Here is a 22,397-nt window from a genome sequence, read left to right on the forward strand (position 1 = left end):
CATTTCTTCATCTTTAAATTAAAATTCTTGAACTTTGAATCTGTCTCTCAGATCTTATTTTTTAACCAATTTGAGTGTATATATTTTTATTGTTTTTTGTTATAGTGATAGGTATTATATAAAAAGTCAAACAGTACAAAAGGATATAAATTAAAGAGAAAAAATTGCCCCTTATCCTCCCTTCTTGGTCCCATTCTGTCAAGGTAACCACGATTAATATTTTATGAGTACTTCCAGAAATTCATATGAACAATGTATTTACTTTTAAAAAAAACACATATGGAATAATGCTAAAACCCTGTTTGGCTGCTTATTTTTTCCACTTAATTTTATATTGTGCCCTTTTCATGCCAGCATATACAGAACTGTCGTTTTAAAATGTTTTTTAGCTTTGATTTCTTTATGTAATAAATACATTCACATGACACAAAATTCAAAAAGCATGAGGATATGATGGAAATTCCTTTTCCAGTCCTGTTTCCCAACTACTTAGTTTCTGTCTGGGAGCCAGTCACTTCACATCTCTGTCTCTTTCAGTGGTTTTTTAGTATTCTGTTTTATGAATGGATCATAAATTATTCATTCATTTCCTTAAGCATTAGTTAGGTTGCTTCTAAGAATGTTTTTTTATCCATAAAGATAGGGCTGCAATGGAAAATCTTATACACAGAACTTTGTGATGTGAATGTAGGCAATTCTTTGTAGGCTTTAATTACAAATTTTTTCCATTGTAATTTTATTTGATTCCCCCCCTTTTTATTTTGAAAAATTTCAAATCTGTAGAAAAGTTTAAAAAAATAGCAACAATGAAGACTCCTATACCCTTCAACTGGATGTCCCAGTTGTTAATATTTTGCTACATTTATTTTATCTCACTACATACATTTTTTATGTGTGTCATGACCCAATTGAAATTGTTATAGGCATCATGACATACCTAAATAATAACCTCAGACACCCCCATTTTGAGATCTGGGGGTGCACAGAAGATTGGAGCTAAATATTTGAGCATGCAGCTCCTAAAAATAAGAGCATCCTCCTTCCCACACATCCACAGTAACATCATATCTAATTAATACATCATATTTCTGCTGTTTTCAGATTTCTCCTATTGTCCCCCAATAGTCTTTTATGGCCTTATTTTAAAAATGAGGATCTTTTGAGTTTTACCCATTGCTTTTGATTGCTGTGTCTCCTTACTCTCCATTAATTTTATTTATTTTAAGTAATCTCTACAGCCAACGTGGGGCTCAAACTCACGACCCTGAGATCAAGAGTTGTATTTTCTTCTGACTGAGCCAGCCAGGGGCTCCTCCTTATTCTCTTTTAATCTTTGATTCTTGAGGGGCGCCTGGCTGGCTGTTGGTGGAGCATATGACTCTTGATCTGGGGGTCATGAGTTCGAGCCCCATGTTGGGCGCAGAGCCTTTTTTTTTTTAATTAATTAATTAAAAAAAAAATCTTTGATTCTTTGAAGAGTCCACAATAGTTTCCGCACCTCCAAATTAAGAGACTGGTGAATAAAATCACCACCACATTCTGGATCTGTTTGATTGTTGTCTCATAGTGTCATTTAAATTGCTCTTCTGTGCTAAATTTCCTGTAAACTGGAAGTCAGTCTAAAGACTAGATGAAGTTTCAGGGTCAGCGTTTTTGGCCAGAATGTTCCAGAAGGCCTGTACGATCAGGCAGTTCCTCTCGGGTCACTGATAACAAGCCTGTGGGTGTGCGGAGGAGGGATGCTCAGCCTGTACTGCGTGCCTCACCCTGAGCCCCTGGGTCTATGTCTTGGCAGCATCCCTTCCTCAAAAGCCTGTGGGCCATTCACCAACTTCAACACCACCTGGGAGGTGGTCCCCAAGACAGTGAGCACCTTTCCCAGCTCACTGCAGTCCCTCGTCTATGGCGTCACATCGGAAGCCTTTGCAGTGCCTTTTTTCATGATCATCTGGTGAGTAACAACTGCCTGGACCCTTGCAAGTATTCTCCATTGAGGCACATGGAGCTTTCCCCACTGGGAAATGGGAGCTCACCTGTTACACTCAATAAGTTACCAAACCTCCCCTCTCCCTCTGCCCCCTCCCTGCCTGTGTGCTCTCTCTCTCTCCTCACTCTCTCTCAAATAAATAAATCAAATATTTAATAAAAAGGGCGGGGCACCTGGGTGGCTGAGTCAGTTAAGCATCTACCTTTGGCTCAGGTCATGAGCCCGGGGTCCTGGGATCGAGCCCCGAGTTGGGCTCCCTGCTCAGCAGGGAGTCGGCTTCTCCCTCTCCCTCTGCTGCTCCCCCTGCTTGTGTGCTCTCTCTCCTACTCTCTCTCTCTTAAATTTAAAAAAACAAAGTTTCTGAACCTCTATGAGCCTTACTTTCCCATCTTTAAAATGGTCATCATAATAGTGATTCTTTTTTTTTTTAAGATTTTGTGTATTTATTTATTTAGAGAGAGAGAGAGAGAAAAAGCATGCACATGTGAATGGGGGAGGGGCAAAGGGAGAGGGAGAGAATCCCAAACAGACTCTGCGCTGAGCAGGGAGCCTGCCACAGGGCTCGATCTCATGACCTTGAGATCATGACCTGAGCTGAAACCAAGAGTTGGAAGCCACTGGGAGGCTCCATAATAGTGACTCTTTAAGAGGGTCATTGAGTGGGTTCGGTAAGATCCCACAGCTAAAGCACTTAGCCTAATGCCTGCCATAAAAACCCAATAAACATTGCTGATTAATATTATTGATTATTTACAAACTCACTTGCACTTTTTTTTTTAAAGATTTTATTTATTTATTTGACAGAGAGAGACACAGCGAGAGAGGGAACACAAGCAGGGGGAGTGGGAGAGGGAGAAGCAGGCCTCCTGTGGAGCAGGGAGCCCGATGTGGGGCTCGATCCCAGGACCCCGAGATCATGACCTGAGCTGAAGGCAGACACTTAACGACTGAGCCACCCAGGCGCCCCCTCACTTGCACTTTGATAAAGAAAGTGACTGGGGCGCCTGGGTGGCTCAGTCGTTAAGCGTCTGCCTTCAGCTCAGGTCATGATCCCGGGGTCCTGGGATCGAGCCCCACATCGGGCTCTCTGCTCAGCGGGAAGCCTGCTTCTTCCTCTCCCACTCCCCCTGCTTGTGTTCCCTCTCTCGCTGTCTCTCTGTCAAAATAAATAAATAAAATCTTTAAAAAAAAAAAAAAAGTGATTACTGGGCAGAGAAGAGCACTGGATTAGAAGCATGCACTTGAGGGGCGCCTGGGTGGCTCAGTTGGTTAAGCGACTGCCTTCGGCTCAGGTCATGATCCTGGAGTCCCGGGATCGAGTCCCACATTGGGCTCCCTGCTCAGCAGGGAGTCTGCTTCTCCCTCTGACCCTTGCCCCTCTCATGCTCTGTCTCTATCTCATTCTCTCTCAAATAAATAAATAAAATCTTAAAAAAGAAGTATGCACTTGAACCCTGGCTTTACTACTTATACACAGTACGTGTTTTCCCTGTGCCTCAGTTTTCTCACCTGGAAAATGGGGGTAAGAATGGCACATACTTCATAGGGTTGTGAGAAGAAGGAAATACGGTTAACAAAGTGAAATGCATAGCTGAGGACCTGGCCCTTAGTAAAGGCTCAGTAAATGACAGGTGTTGTACATCAAGGTAACAAGAGTCTTTGCTGCACAGTGATTCATTTTGAGTGTTAAAGTAATTCTGGGGCCACCTGGGTGGCTCATTTGGTTAAGTGGTTTTTTTTAAGATTTTTAAAATTTATTTATTTGACAGAGAAAGAGAGAACACAAGCAGGGGGAGCGGCAGGCAGAGGGAGAGGGAGAAACAGGCTCTCCGCTCAACAAGGAGCCCGATGGGCTCGATCCCAGGATCCTGGGATCATGACCTGAGTCGACGGCAGACGCTTAACCGACTGAGCCACCCAGGTGCCCCTAAGCGTCTGACTTGATCTCAGCTCAGTCTCAATATCAGGGTTGGGAGTTCAAGCCCTGCATTGGGCTTCACCCTGGGTGTGGAGCCTACATTAAAAAATAATAATAATAAAATAATTTGAATCACAAATGTACATTGAGGTCTTACTATGTGCTGGGTGTTCTAATTGTAGCCTATCCTCATTATTCATGGATTTCATTTTTTGTGTCTGTGTTGTGAATATGCCTACTCGCTAAAAATATTCTGTAACCCCCAAATCAATACTCGAAGCAGTTTTATGGTCATTTGTGGACTTGCACAGAGTAGCAAAAAATTGGAGTCACCCAAAAAGCACTTAGTCTGTTTAGGCTGCTATAACAAAATATAGACTAGGTGGCTTATAAATAACAGGAATTTATTGCTTATAGTTCTGGAGGCTGCAAGTCCAAGATCAGGTGTCCGTCAGTATGTTAGGTGAGAGCCCTCTTCTGGCTTGCAGACTTCTCATATCCTCACGTAGCAGAAGGGATGAGCTAGCTCTCTGGGGTCCGTTTGATCGGGGCACCAGTCCCATTCCTGAGGGCTCTGTCCTCATGACCTAGTCACCTTCCAAAGGCCCCACTTTCTAATACCATCACCTTGGGATTAGGATTTCAACATATCAATGGGGGGGGCACACATTCACACCGTAGCATGCTTGTTACCGGCCAGAGTCTAAACAACGCAATAGTCTGCCTTCTTGTTTCAGCTCTCATACTATGAATGTCCTTTTGTGATCTCTATGGGGCCAGGTTTCTTGCAGTTTGTGCTTTTGGTGGGTCGTTTCACTGTTTAAGTTGGCCCCAAGCATACTGAAGTGCTTCTTAGTCATTCCTAAGTGCAAGAGGGCTGTGATGTGCCCTACAAAGAAAATAGGTAAGTTAGATAAGCTTTATTCAGGCACGCGTTATAGTGCTGGTGACGCCGAGTTCAATGCTAAGGGATCAACAATAATATTTTTTTTTTAAGATTTTATTTATTTATTTGAGAGAGAAAATGAGAGAGAGAGATCATGAGGGTCAGAGGGAGAAGTAGACTCCCTGCTGAGCAGGGAGCCCGATGTTGTGACTCAAGGAGCCTACCCCGGTACATCCCCTAGGGGCACTGGTTCAGAATTCACTAATTCATTGTTCCTGGAGACTTGATAGAATATAACTACCGCAAATACCTGGAACTGATTGTAGCTAGCGTGTATTAACTGTAATGACATGATTACAGTTATCCCATGATATAGTCTTACAGTAAAAGCCCACCACCATGCAAGAAGAGAACCCCAAAAATTTATTTGTTAAAGGCAGGATACCTTTGATGGAGATTAATAAAATGATTTGGGGAAACTATACAGACAGCGTGGAATTCCGAGTATCTCAGGATCCGGCTACTCCATCCTCCTACTCCAGCTGTGGCTTGACTGGCACCAACCATCTGGTGGCGGTTTCCTCATCTGGCCATTCTTGCCCTGTGGCCATGGTGTCTTCCAGAAGAGTATCATTGATATCAGTGATTCCAGTGGCCCTTATTTCCTCAGCCCTGTCTGGGGGGATTGGACAGGAAACCACCTCCCCTTCATGGAACGGAATGAGGTTGCCTACTGTTTCCCTGGGGGCTCGCCCTCCACTCCACGTGCCCCTCTCCCCAAAGATAATAACTTCAAACACCCCCATTTTGAGGGCTGGGACCACACAGAAGATAGGAGCCAACTGCCAATTGCTTTTATTCAAAGATGTATTATTCTAGGCTTGTTGTCCCCAGGTTTTACTGTATTATCCCCATTGTACAGATGAGGAAACGGGAAGCCAGGGAGGTATCACAGTGATCATCCACAGCCAGTTCATTCCATACTGATCTGACTGTCTGGACCATTTCCTTCTCTTTCCCTGTCATATTGCGTGTGCCCGGGAACATCAACAACTTTTAATATTAACTTAAAAAGCAAGGCATGAATCAGTCTCTGCTATCCCTGCCGACTAAAAACCCCTCTGCTTAGGAGAGATTTCTTTCTTTCTTAAAGATTTTATTTTTTTTTTAAGTAATCTCTACACCCAATGCGGGGCTTGAACCCACAACCTCAAGATCAAGAGTTGTGCCCCAGATTTTTCCTCCCTTCCTTCCTTCCTCCCTCCCTTCTTCCTTCCTTCCTTCTTTCCCCTCCCTCCCTCTCTCTCCTTTCTTTTCTTTTCTTTTTTCTTTTTCTTTCTTTCTCTTTCTCTCTCTCTTTTTTTCTTTCTCTCTCTCTCTCTCTTTCTCTCTCTCTCTTTCTCTCTTTCTTTCTCTCTTTTTTTCCCTACCAAAAGTAAACCTGTTCTGGGGCGCCTGGGTGGCTCAGTCAGTTAAGCGGCTGCCTTCAGCTCAGGTCACGATCCCGGAGTCCTGGGATCGAGCCCCGCATCGGGCTCTCTGCTCAGCGGAGAGCCTGCTTCTCCCTCTCCCTCTGCCTGCCGCTCCCCCTGCTTGTCCTCTCTATCTCTCTCTCTGTGTCAAATAAATAAAAAAATCTTAAAAAAAAAAAAAAGTAAACCTGTTCTGGGCAAAATGGAACCGGTTGTTTTTCCAGTGGCCGTCAAATGGCACAAACTCCCTAGTGACCTCTCCTTTCTGTTGCAGCCTCATCATGTTTTACTTCATCGCCCTGGCTGGAGCACACAAGCGGGTGGTGGTCCAGCTCCGAGAGCAGCTGTCCCTGGTAAGGAAGAGCAGGTCCAGAGGGTCATGGCTGGGGACATCTACCCAGGACACCTCAAGGAAAGTGCCGCTTTCCCCAGGGAGAGGGTGGAGTGCCGTGGCCCTGCTCACCACCGCTTCCCAGAACTGCCTTCGGCCCAGGCCTTGTCCAGCTTCATTCAGTCATGGGCTCATCCATGCCTTCAACGTGTGCATTGATCACTGCGTGCTCCTCATACTGTGCTAGGGTACAGTGGTGACCGAGAGAGATGAGACTGCTAAATAGTTACAGAAAAACCAATTCCAACAGCGGGAGCCGCTGTGAAGGTAATACGGACGAGGTAGTTAGATGAGGAGCGGCCCTCTGCTGCCGTAGATGGTGGCCGCGGAGGGCCTCTTTGCGGAGGTGACATGGGAGCTGAGACTTGAAGGACGAGGAGCCGATTGTGGGAGGTCTCGGGGGTGAGAGTAATAGGCGGAGGGGACAGCGAGGGCATTCCCGGGAGCTGGACGACAGGTGGCATGGCTGGAGAGGCAAGATGATGCTGGATTATCAGCTGGGGTCACAGCACAGGGTGAGGGTTCTGATGACAAGTTTGGGTTTAACTCTGAGTGTGATGGGAAACCAATGAAGTGTGTTAAGTAGCAGTCTGATGTACATTTCTTTTTAAGATTATTTATTTATTTAGAGAGAGTGTGCGTGAGCCAGCGAAGGGGGAGGGCAGAGGGAGAGAGAGAATCTCAAGCGTACGCCACACTGAGTGCAGATCCCGACTCAGGGCTCAGTCTCACACGGCCTTGAGATCACGACCCGAGCAGAAACTGAGAGTGAGATGTTCAACCGACTGTACCACCCAGGCCCCCCATCAGTCTGACGTACATTTTTTTTTTTTAAGATTTTTTATTTATTTGCGAGAGAGAGAATGAAAGACAGAGAGCATGAGAGGGAGGAGGGTCAGAGGGAGAAGCAGACTCCCTACCGAGCAGGGAGCCCGATGCGGGACTCGATCCCGGGACTCCAGGATCATGACCTGAGCCGAAGGCAGACGCTTAACCAACTGAGCCACCCAGGCGCCCTGACGTACATTTTTAAAAAGACTGTTGGCCCCTTTGTGGACAAGGGGCTGTGGAGGGGCAAGAGGGCAAGAGGCAGACCAGTCTGGAGGCCGTTACCACCGTCCAGTGGTTAGGATCCTTAACCCCGAGTCTGACAGGGAATTGACTAGGTTGAAATGATGATATTTGCTTCCAAATATATTGAATGTGCTCTTGCACCGATTTCTATCTTTAGGAAAGTCGTGACAAGCGTTACCTGATCCAGAAACTAACAGAAGCGCAGAAGGATATGAAGACCCGACTGGACTGGCAATGAGGATCCTTCCACGTGTTGCTCATAAGCTGACCTGGTGACCTACCGAGCCTACAGAGTCCACCTGGGTTTGGAGCAGAACTTTTAAAATACATTTTTCTGGAGTTCAGGTCTTCCCTGAAGGTGGCTCCCTGAAGGTGGTGGTGGTGTTTATGGCACCCAGCCCCTGGGGAGGGCTTTCGTGACTTAGAAAAAGCAGGTTCAAACCAAGTGTTTGCCCGTAGACCAGCAGCTTAGCGACTCTCCCCCAAAACTGACTTATTAAGCCGTTTAAGGTGTCAGAACAAAAATTGAGGAGGGAGAGCCCTTTTGTATTTTTCAAAGCTTATTTGTGTTGTCTTTTACGGTTAACATTAGTAGAGGTCACCCATTCATGAGGCTGAGTTAGTTCTTTTGCAACCAGGTTCTGGGGGTTTAGGCTGAGACGTGTTCCTTAAGAAGTAGTAGCCCTTTTGACTTAAAATGAGACCTGATTTTTTTTTCATAAAGAGGGATCCTTGAATTGGGATGTTTGGAACAGATGTTGGAAACATGGAGAGGGTGGGTGTGTGATCCTAGCCACCTGGTGATAATATGAGAGAGAAAAGCCATTCCTGCTGGGTGAATAAGCAGTCTCTGAATACCCTGGATGAAGCTTTAGGAGGAGGGGAATGGCTACGGATTGAGGGCCTTGACGTCTTAGCTTCCGGGGCATTTTGTTGTAGCCTTCTTACTCAGGGGGAAGCTGTCTCTACAGTGCTGGGTCCCTTCTGGTCCTGAGTTCTGAGACTTAGCAAAGGGCCCTGGGTCATCAAAATTAAGAGGCAAATTTTGTCTTTCAAGTCTTCCAAAAGCCATTTCCCTCGCTGCACTGAGGTTCCCAGCTCTAAAGGACACTAAACATTCCAGGCTGGAAAGGGCGGTTGAGTACGTGCACAGAGCATGGAGCTCCATGGTTTACGTGCGTGACTGTTGGAGGCTGTGGGTCGCAGCATCAGGCTGGCCTGTGTCAGTGTTCCAGAGTACACAGAATGCTGGCATCTTCAAGGCACATATCCGTATTTTAAGGGCTATTGTTTTGTGCCGAAAATTTTGACTTTTATTTTATAAAATATGCAGAGTATAGCTTCAGGGTTTCCATTACAGCAAAACAAAAACAAAAACAAAAAACAAAACCCATGTGCAATAAATACCTCATCATAAGCTTACCCGAAATTGATAGCTCTGAACCTTTCAGTATAAGCCTAAATTATTGTTTCGTGTAATCAGTTCTCATCTTAGTATCTTCAGAATCTTTTCCAGAGTACTTAGTTTTGTAACAGACTGCCTGAGCCTTTCTTCTGTTGTTTTCCTTCCTTTCACTGGTTCAAAACCTTTTCCTAGGGAGTAGCCTGGAGTTTAAAGCTGGGTACATATTTTAGAAAACTGCCCCTAAGAGTATTTCCCACCCCCACTCCTACCCTCCATTACTCCAAAATGATTGACTCCTTGCTCTGAGGAGCAAAGCAAGCTTGCCATAGCTTACACATTTCTGTATATTTGCCCCTTTGCCACATCATTTTCTCGCTCTTCCCCAAAGTTAGCATTAACACGGGATATTTTTTATGTACCTGTGAGACCAATGAGCTTTTCAAGCTAATAACTAGTATCATGGAATTTTGAGTAACCAAAAGTTCATTCTGTCCTCACTTGAAAAAAATTCTAATTGGAGTTAGGGACTAATATGCGTTTTTGTCTAGCACACTTACATACATATATGTTTTTGCCTTCACCATGATTCTGAGGACAGTCAAGTTGTGTGTGTGTGTGTGTGCGCGTACGTGTGCATGTATGTAAGTGTGTGAGATGGAAGCTCCGTTCTTTCCCTCTTATAAAATTGATACTGATGTATGCTAATATATTCATTTTGGTTAAATGCTGCTGATTTGCATACCTCTTACTTGAACGTTTTTATATATTTTGATAACTTTAATAACTTCAAGTGATGTCTGTGTAATTGTTGAAGTGCAGGTCTAACAAATGTGCCTTAAAACTACTGATTAAACAGTATCTTGAAGGTTTTAAAGTGTGTTTGTGTATATTGGAATTCATGGAGGTTTCCTGTCAGCAAACAAGTGATCATAGAAAACTATAGCAGTTTGTAAAGTCGCTCTTTGCCTTTTTCTAGAATCATAGAAGTGTTTAATGCAATCATCGGATGAGTGCTTTTAAGACTCCTTGGCTCTGCTGAAGCCAAGGAGGGGTATATGTGTGTGTTTTAAACTGAAAAGACATAAAGTTATTTCAGGCACTCCCCTTCCCATTCCCCACTCCCCAGAGGGAACCACTGCTAATGATGTTTAATTTATTCTCCCAGAAAATTATAATCCATATTCAAGCAGATATGTATGTGTGGTTGAATGTATGAAATATATGTTTCTGAGCTTCTCCCTTTTTTCTCCTTAATAACATCTTGAAGATCTTTCCATATAAGTAGCCACCTCATTCTTTTTAATACACACCATTCCATTGTATCAGTGTGTAAGGGTTAGCTCCTTGCTAGATACTTTGTTTTCAACTCACCAACATCCCCTATCCTGTTACAAACAGGGGGAGCTGGAATTTTAAAAGTCCCTGCAAGCCTGTCTCTGTTTCTCTGTTCTGCCCCATTCTCCTAAAGAACAGGTTCTTGTTCTTTATCAAGGCAGGCTTCCATATTCTTGAAATCACAAAATATTCTCATCCTAGCAAAGAGAAGAATCCAGTTAGGCAAGTTTTTAGTTGGCAATATCTGATTGCAGCTACTCACAAGTAAATAATGATGAAGAAAGGACTTAATTTTGCCAGAGTGGAGCTGCAAGGTCTGATCCCCGGGAAGATAGGACTTGTGAATGTATCTTTAGATAGGGTATGGCTTTGTTAGTAAATTCCATCTGGTGTATTTTCTCTCCAACGCATGGCATGCTTGGGACCTGGGATGGCTTTGCTACTTGCTTAATTGTATAATTTTGTACAGATGTCTTCACTTTTCTGAGATAAAATTCCCTTATCTTTAAATGTAAATTAATACATATATTTACTTTTATTTTTGAGAATGGAGTTAGGGACCAATATATATTTCTTTTTGAAATTTTGTTTTCTTATTTTAAAAATACTCATTTATTATAGAAAATACAGAGGACACTGAAAGCTACAGAGAAGAAGTAAAAAATCACACATAAGCACCATTTCTGGACATTCACTGTTAATCTTGCCAAATTCCTTTTAAGATAAAGAGCACAGAGGGAGGATGGGATGAAAAGAAAGAAAAAAATATTGGTATTCTGATTTCTTTTTCACTTACCATGTTTTTTCAAAAGTTCTTTATAAACATTTCAATGGGCTACATAATATCATACAGATGGGTCATAATTTTTAACATTCCTTTGCTGCTTAACATTTTGTTTTCAGATTTTCCTGACAATAACTGGGACATCTATAAATTTTTTTGTTAACGCTTAAGGACAGAGACCTAGAAGTGGGATTACGACAAAGGTTTAGAAAGAACGTTTTAGGGCCTTTGAGAGGTTTACACTCTCAGTAGCTTTACATGAGAATGTTACATCATCCTCACTTTCACTAAGTATTGGGTTTAAAAAACTACGGAATAGTGCACCATAATTTAAAAGTATTGTAGTTTGTTAGAGTAGTTTGAAAACAACCAGCACCTTTCATAGTGTATATTAAATGTTTTATAGTAACTTGGAAAAACGATATAATCCAAGGGTGTAAAGTAGAAAGTGAAAGCTCCCTTCTCACAATCCCAACCCTCTAAAATTACCAATATTAAATGTTTTGTTATATATCCTTCCAGATATGCATCTTTGATTTTTTCCTTTCATATATATACCCTACACATTTGAAAAATTATTTCTATTGGATAGATCCCTTGAAGGAGGGTTGCTGTATCAGTGGATATGCATTATTTTAAAAATATACAACAAAACTTTTTTCATAAGTCTTTTTTAGTAGTTTTAGAATCACAGTAAAATTGACAGGAAGGTAGAGATGTCCCATATACCCTTTGCCCCCCACATGCATAGTCACCCCCACCAGAGTGGTACATTTGTTAGAATTATGAGCCGACACACACAGAGTATGCAGGTTATGTTATACGTCCTCTCTCCCCCCACCTATGCCCCCCAAAACAATTTGCACCGATATGGATGAACACCAACAGTAAAGTGGAAACAAACAAAAAAACATGTTCTTTGTACAAAACCTAAAACTAGAAAAAAGATAAAGCTGTTGGCTGTTAGCCCCACCACCTAGAGGCACTACTGACCACGTGGTGAGTTTAATTTTATCATGCAATTTCTACTATTTTAAAGTCGCTGTAGGATACACATAGAGAAAACTCTCCTTCCATGTTGGTAAAGCAAAAAATACAATGGCTGTGGGGGCGCCTGGGTGGCTCAGTCGTTGGGCGTCTGCCTTCGGCTCGGGTCATGATCCCAGGGTCCTGGGATCGAGCCCCACGTCTGGCTCCTGGCTCGGCGGGGAGGCTGCTTCTCCCTCTCCCTCTGCCTCTCCCCCTGCTCATGCTCTATCTCTGTGTCTCGAATGAATAAATAAAATCTTTAAAAAAAAAAAAAATACAATGGCTGTGCCAATAAAGAATCCCTTCATGATCCTTTTCCCCAGGAATTTACCCTGGCAGGATCTTGAGAAGAGCAATTTAGCATCCTCATCGCCCTCGCAACCCAAGTCTTCTTTTACAACCATCGGTCTCCTGAGTGATTGATGGTGATCATATTCAATATCATCTTTTCACTTGCCCTTTCCAGCCAATCGAATGGAAGCAGGGGCTTAGGGGCGTGTCCACCGATGCAAGGGCGCGCAGCGTATGTCTTACGTCTGCTGTGTGTCATCAGTCTGCGCTGACCGCACGTTTAGCCCGCCTCGCGCAGTGGAGCTGTTACCTTGTCACGACAATGAGCTGGACCGCGGCGGCGGCGGCGGTTCGCTCCCTGTGGCGGCTGCGCACGGGCGCCCTGCGGCCTCTCTCAGGTAAAGGAGGAGCGCGGCCGCGGACGCGCGCTGTACCGGCGGGCCAAGGGGTTTTCGCCTGTGACCTGGGCCGGAGAGGTCACGGGGGCAGAAGTTCGTAGACGTCATAAGCCTGCGACGGAGCGCGACTTCGAGGCGTGAACCTTGGGGCGGTGATAGGCGGGGTGGGAACTGTAGTGTGTTGGGAGACTGCGGGGCGGGAGGAGCGTGGTGTTCGGCAGGGTGAAGCTGTCAGCTCACAGTCGACGCTCTGTGGATGAAATAGCTGCACACCCGTGCCGGGCCGTCACTGCAGGTGTGGTCGGCATTCCAGGCTGAGCACAGGTGGCGACCTTGAAAGTTCAGTGCCCTACGGGTGTCATCGTAACCTTCGCTCAGGGCATTGCTATGCACAGCGTGATCATGCGATCAGCGGCATGGGCTTGTTAGAAGTGCAGGTTCAAAGGACCCACCCCTGACTTACAGGGTTGCTTTGTCTGTATTTTAACAAGACCTTCGAAAGACTTGCATGCACTATAAAGTTTGAGAGGCCACCAGGATGGTGGAAGAAGCATAGAAATTGGATTAGGGAGATGGGTTAGGACCCCCGGTCCTTCTCTGATCCTTTTTTCATCAGAGCTGCCTCAGAAAATTGTTGTGAAGTCGTTTTTTCAAAGCTAAATCATTCGTGTACCACCTAAATATTTTTGTCTTTTAGCAATACCACTTGTACTTCTGATTACTAAATGTGCTTTTTCTACAACCGTGTTCCATTTTTAAATTAAATAATTTCACGGAAACTAAATCCTTATGGTAAAAACGGAAAACCAGTATTGCCTGCCCCTAATAATCAAAAAATAAATGTGCTGAAAACAAGTTAGTAAATTGTATTAGATACTGTTGTCTACCAAGGCCTGAACCCCAAACTGTCTTTCTTTATGGTTTAAAAAAAAAAAAAAAAAAAGGAGGGATGGGATGGGAGATTAGCAAGTATTAGGAAGGCATTTGTAAACTGAAACATTCTTCTTAATGAAATCAAAGGAATTGTGAAAGAATTTAAAAGAGAGTAACTCTTACTACATGGGTGTATTTAATGCATGTTCATAAACCACTTAAGATCTTCCCATATACCACTTAAAATCTCCTAGGTACCATCATTGGTAGGTGTTTCACACTTTGAGAAAGCACTAACATAAAATGATGCATTTGAGAGCTTCTAGCACTGGGCCTCAACTTTATTTTTACTCAATTTTAAAATGTGTGACAATGCAGGCAAAACTCAGAGGGTTGTTAAACGTGACTTTTAATGTTCCTTTGTTGAGCCAATGAGCATAACAGAATAAGAATCATTCTTTTTCATTTATAAAGTTACTTGCTTCCTGTATCTCATTTTATCTTTATGATAACTAAGTAAGAAAGGTGTTACTATTGTATGTTTCCTTAAAAAGGAAATAACCTGATTATTATTGCCAATTTTATATGTAAGAAATGGTGATTCTAAAAAAAAAAAAAAGTGCTGGGCGCCTGGGTGGCTCAGTTGGTTAAGCAACTGCCTTCGGCTCAGGTCATGATCCTGGAGTCCCTGGATCGAGTCCCGCATCAGGCTCCCTGCTCGGCGGGGAGTCTGCTTCTTCCTCTGACCCTCCCCCCTCTCATGTGCTCACTCTCTCTCATTCTCTCTCTCTCAAATAAATAAATAAAATCTTTAAAAAAAAAAAAAAAAAAGTGCTGATTCGGATTTGTCCAAGGTTAGTGTTAGAGACAGGAAATGCATTTTTTCTTTCTTTCTTTCTTTCTTTCTTTCTTTCTTTCTTTCTTTCTTTCTCTCTCTCTTTTAAAGATTTTATTTTATTTTTTTTAAGTAATGAAGTAATCTCTGCCTCCAATGTAGGGCTCGAATCCACAACCCCAAGATCAAGAGTCACATGCTCTCCCAACTGAGCCAGCCAGGTGCCCCAACCATCCCATACTTTTTATTTTTTTATTTTTTATTTGTTTAAAGATTTTTATTTATTAATTTGACAGAGAGCGCGGCAGGCAGAGGGAGAGTGAGAAGCAGGCTCCCCGCTGAGTAGGGAGCCCTGTGCGGGACTCGATCCCAGGACCCTGGGATCATGACCTGAGCCGAAGGCAGACGCTTAACAACTGAGCCACCCAGGCGCCCCCATCCCATACTTTTTAAAGACACCTTGCAGAGATTTTGAAAAGGTAGATGGCAAATATTTCAATACCCAATCTTCCACACACCCCACAAAAAAATCATTTATTAGGTGCCTGAATCTGGAAAAGTGGTGCAGTGCTAGGGAACTAGTATGTTTTTAATAGAAATACAGTCCTGCCCATTAGAAGTCAGCTGTGTATTTGAACTCATCCTGTGTACTCAGCCACTTGGCTATTTCTCCTTAAATGTTTTTTTTTTTTTTTTTTAATGAGTACTCGGTTGTCTTTCCCATTAACATGTTTTTGGATGGGAATAACAAATGAAAGAACAAGCCATCAAGATTATCTTGAGAAATAGGGCCAGCTCATCATTTTTAATTTCAATTCCTAGGAGTCCTCTTTCTGCAAGGAGGTCAGATTAATCCGAGCACCAGTCCTCGGACTTGGAGGCAGCAACTTGGGACAGGCTACCTTGACTTTGTCAAATGTGTCAAATTGTTCTCCATACAAAAACATGGTCATGGACCATAGTGACCTGCTCTGTGATGGCACAGATCTGAGTGGTACATTACACCTAGCAGAACTTGGACTCCATCCAGTTGTTGGTGTCCACTTCCTAGATTCCATCCAGTTTCTTGAGTCAGATATGCTCAGTGAGATGGAGCAGGTCATGTGGAGGAGTGGATCAAAGCTGGGTCACTATGTTTCAGAACCCCATGTCCATTCTACTTTGTTTAGTGAGGCATTTAAAACCCTGGTCGAACCTGGTCGAAAAGTTCAAATGCAGAATCACCCCAAATTTTATCCAGCCTATCCCATCAACTTGTGTCCAAAGCACTCAAGCCTTTTAATGAAAACCCTACAGATGTACTCAAAGTGAAGTTTTCCTCACATTTCCAGAGTATAGAAGTTAGGCTAACTGAGAAGAAGTCTGTCTTAAAGATATGGTAGTCATGCATAAGAGCCTTAAAACACATCTCAAGGTGATACCAATACACGTCACAGTTCACATTACAAACTGACTGGCTTCCCTGGCTCTCCATTTTTCATATCTGCAAAATGAGCTGATAACCCCTTACACACCTAAACACATTGTAAAACTCTTAGGGGAAAAAACTCTGGGGATGCCTTAATGCGAGGCTCAGAGAATACAATCAAGGTATTACTACTACGAGATCTTTTAAAAGACAAAATTTAATCTATCCTGAAGAATTTATATTTTGAAGAGAAGCATTGAGTTGAATTGATAATGTGCCATAACGAGATCAAACCTAAGCTCTAAGGTTCATTCTCCAAATCACATGCCCCTGGGTGTTTTGAGAGAACTTCAATCTATGGTTCTCAACCTAGGCTGCAGAAACGATTCGTGCACAGAGCTTGTTAAAAAGATCCACCCCAAGACTGACTTGGGTGGAGCACCCATGGTTTTGAAAGCTCTGTAGGAGGTTTTGTGCCCAGGGGTGGGAGCAAAGCAGGCCCAGAGGGGAGGACAGCTGGAGAACCATGCTCATCTAGAGACCACATGCCTCATTGCCACATTAGCTGCATGCTGAAAAGACAGGTTCAGTATTTCCAGATCTTTTTATGCTTAATGTGAAGCCAGAGATCCAGATATTTAGGTAAAATCTATGTTTTAAATGTTGGTAACTAATTCACTTTTAAAAAAGGAGGGGGCTGCCTGGCTGGCTCTGTCAGTAGAGCATGTGACTCTTGATCTGAGGGTCGTGAGTTCAATCCCCACGTTGGGCGTGGAGCCTACTTTTAAAAAACAAAACAAAGCACTGCAGGTTAAACAGAATACATTTATGGGCATATCCTACCTATGGGGAACTCATCTGTGACCTTTGTTCTAAAGTGCTCCTTTCTTCTGCCTGGAAAAGGAAACATCTGTTTTACCCGAGAATAATAAAGAATAAATATTTGCATTGCAGCTTATGGAAGAAGAATCAGCGTCAGGTTTTACAGTTTAGGAATGACCTTAGACAATATCAATCGGGCAGCTGTGGATCGAATAATCCGGGTGGATCACGCAGGTGAATATGGAGCAAACAGAATCTATGCAGGACAGATGGCCGTCCTGGGCCGGACCAGTGTTGGGCCAGTCATTCAGGTGGGTACTTCATTATCCCTCTCAGCCTGATCTTACTGAGCAGCATGGTGATCCAAAGGCCTTAAAGTCATGAATCACATTACGTCATGCATTTGCAGGGGAGAGCAAAAATTGGTTATTAGGGTGGGGGCAGGGGAATGAAAAGTATATTATTCTTTTTATGTATAAAGCACAGACAGACATGTAGTACATAAACAGATATGTAGTATATCTGAAATATTAAAATTTCATCGTGGGGTGGGATAAAAAAGGGTTAAGAGTCATTGCGTTAGGTGAAAGCACCAGTTGTTGAGAGGTTGTGATCCTGTCCCCAGTGGGGATATTTTATATCTTACAGTGAGAGGCAGAGGGAGGAGCCTGGACTTTGTAGTCACAAAGACCCAGGTTCACATTCCAGCTTTCTTCCACCTCCTACCTGTGTGACCTTGGGGAAGTTACATGACCTCTCTGGGTCTCCATTTCCATATCTACAAAATGAGCTGATAACACCTACCTCACTGGGTTTTGGTGAGGAACCATGTCTGGCTTGCAGTAGACACTCAGCACAAGTTAAATTGTCTGCTCTGAGTTCTTGGGCAAGTTACTTAACCGCACTGTGCCTCACTTTCTCTATCTTTATAATGGGGATGATAATAATAATAGTTTGTGCAGATTTAGTGAGTTGCCTTCTTAAAGCTATTTGACAGCACCTGGCACTTAGGAAGTGCCTAAGTGTCAGCTCTTTTATCATTCTCCCTTTTTCCTTTGATGTAAATGATACATTCTAGCAGTCGAGAAGGAAATGACACATTAGGTGATACGCTGCCCTCCTGATGTTGGAGTGGGCTGAACCTCTCATTTCTCATTAGTGTGGACCTTGTCCTTTAATAGGCTATGCAGATCCAAGAACTTCTGCTGGAATAGTGGTTCAGGCCCACTTAATCTGGAATTGAGAGAAGAGGCTCTTCTCTTGGTTTGTTGGCACTCTCTGTATCCGCGATGCTTGTTAGTCTGATCTTGTGTTTTTTCCCTCCAGTGATTCAGGGGGATTGGGGGAAATAGCAGTTCTCATTATTCGTTCCTTTACCATTTTGCTTCCTTTTTCCCACATGGACGGGGCATAGCTTCCTTGGTATATAGCAGGTGGCCTCTATGATGCTTGTGTGTCTTTATTGTTATGTTTCTTACAGAAAATGTGGGATCAAGAAAAGGACCACTTGAAAAAGTTCGAGGAGTTGATGGTTGCATTCAGGGTGCGGCCGACGATTCTGATGCCCTTTTGGAACGTGGTGGGGTTTGCACTGGGTATGTGTCTGTCCCGAAGAGTTTACGTGAGCTTAGGGACCTGGCACGATTAAACTGTTAAAGTATCGATTCCATAATTCTTCCCATGTCCTCTTAAAACCTTTTTTTTTTTTTTTTTTTTTTTTATTTATTTGACAGAGAGAGACACAGCGAGAGAGGGAGCACAAGCAGGGGGAGTGGGAGAGGGAGAAGCAGGCTTCCCGCCGAGCAGGGAGCCCGATGCGGGGCTCGATCCCAGGACCCTGGGATCATGACCTGAGCCGAAGGCAGACGCTTAACGACTGAGCCACCCAGGCGCCCCCTCTTAAAACCTTTTTATTTCCTTAGTATTTTTAAAAGTTAAACGGACTTTTTTGGGGGGCTTGAATTTATTTAAATATTTTTTAATTTAAATCAGTACTCTTATAAATAGAAGGTACAGTAAAAACAAATACAACAGAGGAGGAAAAAACTAGAGCGATTCAGGTATAGCCAGATGATGTTCCCTGACAAAGGTTCTAAACCCTAGATCAGCTCACTCTTAGAGAAGAGTAAATGTTAGAAGAGAATCAGAGACACACTCGCCCCAAATGAAGACTTTCTTCTTGCCATAAGCAGAGGGTTAATGGGGTGCCTGGGTGGCTCAGTTGGTTAAGCGACTGCCTTCGGCTTGGGTCATGATCCCAGGGTCCTGAGATCGAGACCAGCATCGGGCTCCTTGCTCCTCGGGGAGCCTGCTTCTCCCTCTCCCTCTGCCTGCCACTCCCCTGCCTGTGCTGTCTCTCTCTCTGTCAAATAAATAAATAAAATCTTTAAAAAAAAAAAAAAAATCACAGAGGGTTCAGAAGAGCCTTGAAAAGAGAATAGCGTTCTTATTCTGTGATTCAGGATTTAATCATGTGACCTGGTACCACCTAAAACAGCGGTTCTCAGTGGAGGCAGGTTGCTCCTAAGGATACTTGGCAGTGTCTGGAGACATTTTTGGTTGTCACGACCAGGGCTGCTGCTGGCATTGAGTGGATAGAGGCCAGGGGTGCTGCTAAGTGTCCTACAATGCCCAGGACGGCGGCCCCACGACAAGGACTTACCCAGCCCCAGAGCCCGTAGTGCCGAGGCTGACGAGCCCCGACCTGACATGATTTGACCATTCCAGGTGCAGGAACCGCCCTGCTGGGGAAGGAGGGAGCAATGGCCTGCACCGTGGCTGTGGAAGAGTCTATAGCACATCACTATAACAACCAGATCAGGACGCTGATGGAGAAGGAGCCTGAAAAACATGAGGAACTTCTTCAGGTACTTGAATATACTCTGGAAAGGGGCCAGTAAGGGAGTAAAGCGTAGGTATGCAACTCTGTAAGAAGGAAAAAAAATAGAAAGTTGGGGAATGACAGGCCTTAGAAACCCAGGACAGTGCCTCATTCTTAAGGCAAGAAGCACTGAAAGCTGAAGCCATGGGCCCTGGTCATGGCTGTGACCCACCTCTGTCTCAGGCAGAGCTGGACCAGAAACCATGTCTCCTGAGCCCACGCCTGTATTCTGCACTTCTGGATCATTGATAGCTTCTGAGCGAATGTGAGCACACACCCCTCAGAATAAATAAATGAACTAATAGATACCTTCAGATAATTTTCTACAGCAGATAAGGAAACTTTAATTTTTTTTAAGTCTAAATCGGGGCTTGGTAAACCCTGGCCTGGAGCAGACCACCTGTTTCTGTAAATTGTTTTGTTGGAGCATAGCCGCGCCCATCCGTCTGCATGTCCATGGCCGCTGTGCCCCGTGCATTGGCAGAGTTGAGTAGCTGTCACGAGGACCATACAGCCTGTGGGGCTTGAAGTATTGACTCTCTGACCCTTTATAGGAAGTTTGCCTACCCCTGTCTTCAACGGTAATATGAGGCTTTAGCTAAATTCCAGAAGAAGACAGGATAGCGGGAGAGCTGGATGCTGACTTGCTCTGATTTCTTTGTATTTAACCAGGTGATAAGGAAATTTCGGGATGAAGAGCTAGAGCACCATGACATAGGCCTTGAACATGATGCACAACTGGTAACCTCCCTTTACTATTTGCTTGTGGTGCTTTGAGCACCTTATTTGGAAGATTAAGGGGCAGGAGGGTTTTTGTTTCTAGGGAAATAGATTTCAAAGTAACCACCAAAGAAAGCAGACCAATATACCGCTTTGACAAAAAGGCAAGCAAATCATTGCTCCCAGCTGGGAATCTTATTTCTTGTCATCATTTCCCCTAGCAGCTTCTTTCCCCTTCCCGATAAGAAACCAGGTGATTCAAATGTTCTGGCAGTCCTGGAACCATCCCACCCTTATGAATTAAAACAAATTGTTTGTTAGATCTTATGTCTTACCCAGAGAGTTCCAGTCCTGCCATACCAGGCCGTGTATTACTGCTACAAGTGAACATAGAACATGTTTCTTTTGTTTCCTTGTTGTCATTTTTAACAGGCTCCAGCATACACTGTTTTGAAGAGCCTTATCCAGGCCGGATGCAGCGTGGCGATATATTTATCAGAGAGATTTTAAAGTATGTCCACTTTTCCCTGTTTGTAAAAGATGACAGTGATTGAATAAGTAGCATTGACAGAAAAGGAAATGTGCAATTATCATTATATGAATTTTGTTAATAAATTGCAAGAGGTTTTTTTGGTCAATAAAACTCCGTAGTGTTGTTTTTTTTCCTGTGCCGCCTTATGCCAGAAGGCTGATCGTTCACCAGGTTCCAGTTACAACAAGCGAAGCTGGTCTTTGTTTGGTCCATAGTTAATTTCTTTGTAAAACATCAAGAATGAATCATTAAGAAAATAATGGAAATCTTTTTTTTTTTTTTTAGATTTATTTCTTTTGGAGAGAGAGAGAGAGAGAGAGCACATGTGAGTGGCGGGAGGGGCAGAAAGAGAGAGTCTCCAAGCAGACTCCCTGCTGAGCGCGGAGCCCAACTTGGGGCCCAATCTCAGGACCCTGAGATCATGACCTGAGCCAAAACCAAGAGTCTGACGCTTATTCAACTGAGCCACCCAAGTGCCCCCAAAATAACAGAAATCTCTAAGAAAAAAAATTTGACTTCACTTCTAACCAAAGGTAATTTAAAACATGGGGTTGTTGAAGATCGACAAAGCCAGACTGTCAGATCCATCAATTAAGTGGAAGACTGTCATTGTTTCCAGTGGCCTCCCTAGCCATTCTCCTCTGGATTTCTCAGTGCCAGAGGGTGCCAGGGTGTGGTTCTTGGCCCTGTTCTGTCCGTCATCTTTTTCTTGGTATCCCATCTGGCCTTTTGGTTCATTCCTTCACATTCCTATTTCAGCCCAGCTTTCTCACTTCCAAATATCCAACTGCCTACCCGGCCCCTGCACTTGGAAGTCAGAGAGAACCTCAAGTCCACGTGCCCCAGGCTGAACTCCTCCCCTCCCCTCCCTCCCCATCCTGATGCCCCAGTGGCCTTCGTTCCTTATCACAGTTAATAGCAGCTCCATCCTTCTGGTCCTCAGGCCAAAATCTCTGGACTCATCTTTGACACCTACCTAAATCACAGCCCCATCCAGTCGGCCGGGACATCCTCCAGGCTCTACCAAAGCCTTTTCCCGGCCTCAGGTGCTGCCCCCCTTGTCTCACCTGGATTATTTTAGAAGCCTACTTACTATTCTTCCGGCCTTACCCTGTCCTCCCACAATCCATTCTCAACCCAGCAGCCACGGTGGTCCTTTGAACCTCAAGCCAGGCCATGTTCCTACTCAGCTCAGAACCCCCCAGTGGCTTTTCCCATTTCCCTCAGCATCAAAGTCAAAGTCCCTAAAATGGTTTCCAAGAACCTGCGTGATCTCACCCTATGACTGCTTCCCCCTTCCTCAGTCTGCTCAAGTCACACTGGCCTCCTTGCGATTTCTCAAAATACCAGGCATGC

General features: G+C 43.9%; 2 protein-coding genes across 2 annotated transcripts in view; both read left to right on the forward strand.

Annotated features, from left to right (window-relative positions):
- The window catches only part of TMC7 (transmembrane channel like 7), a 49,077-nt gene extending 39,076 nt beyond the window's left edge, over positions 1-10,001 (forward strand). Inside the window, exons 14-16 of the mRNA XM_036098964.2 lie at positions 1,796-1,951; positions 6,538-6,616; positions 7,886-10,001. Of these exons, the coding sequence (XP_035954857.1) occupies positions 1,796-1,951; positions 6,538-6,616; positions 7,886-7,966 (316 nt within the window). The 3' untranslated portion in view covers positions 7,967-10,001. The remainder of the gene's footprint in view (positions 1-1,795; positions 1,952-6,537; positions 6,617-7,885) is intronic.
- A 2,807-nt stretch (positions 10,002-12,808) lies between these two features.
- COQ7 (coenzyme Q7, hydroxylase) lies at positions 12,809-21,152 on the forward strand. Its single transcript, XM_036098970.2, has 6 exons — positions 12,809-12,970; positions 17,041-17,219; positions 18,389-18,503; positions 19,636-19,775; positions 20,462-20,530; positions 20,942-21,152. Exons 1-6 carry the CDS (start codon positions 12,895-12,897, stop codon positions 21,017-21,019), a joined length of 657 nt encoding a protein of 218 aa, XP_035954863.1. The 5' UTR covers positions 12,809-12,894; the 3' UTR covers positions 21,020-21,152.
- Positions 21,153-22,397: the final 1,245 nt, after the last annotated feature.

The sequence above is a fragment of the Halichoerus grypus genome, chromosome 6, assembly GCF_964656455.1.
Source record: "Halichoerus grypus chromosome 6, mHalGry1.hap1.1, whole genome shotgun sequence".
NCBI classification, from domain to species: domain Eukaryota; kingdom Metazoa; phylum Chordata; class Mammalia; order Carnivora; family Phocidae; genus Halichoerus; species Halichoerus grypus.

Coding starts and splice junctions, on each gene's coding strand:
- COQ7 (XM_036098970.2), top strand. CDS start 12,895: ATGAGCTGGACCGCGGCGGCGGCGGCGGTTCGCTCCCTGTGGCGGCTG. Junction 18,504..19,635: donor CGTGGTGGGGTTTGCACTGG/GTATGTGTCTGT, acceptor TGACCATTCCAG/GTGCAGGAACCGCCCTGCTG. Junction 19,776..20,461: donor AACATGAGGAACTTCTTCAG/GTACTTGAATAT, acceptor GTATTTAACCAG/GTGATAAGGAAATTTCGGGA.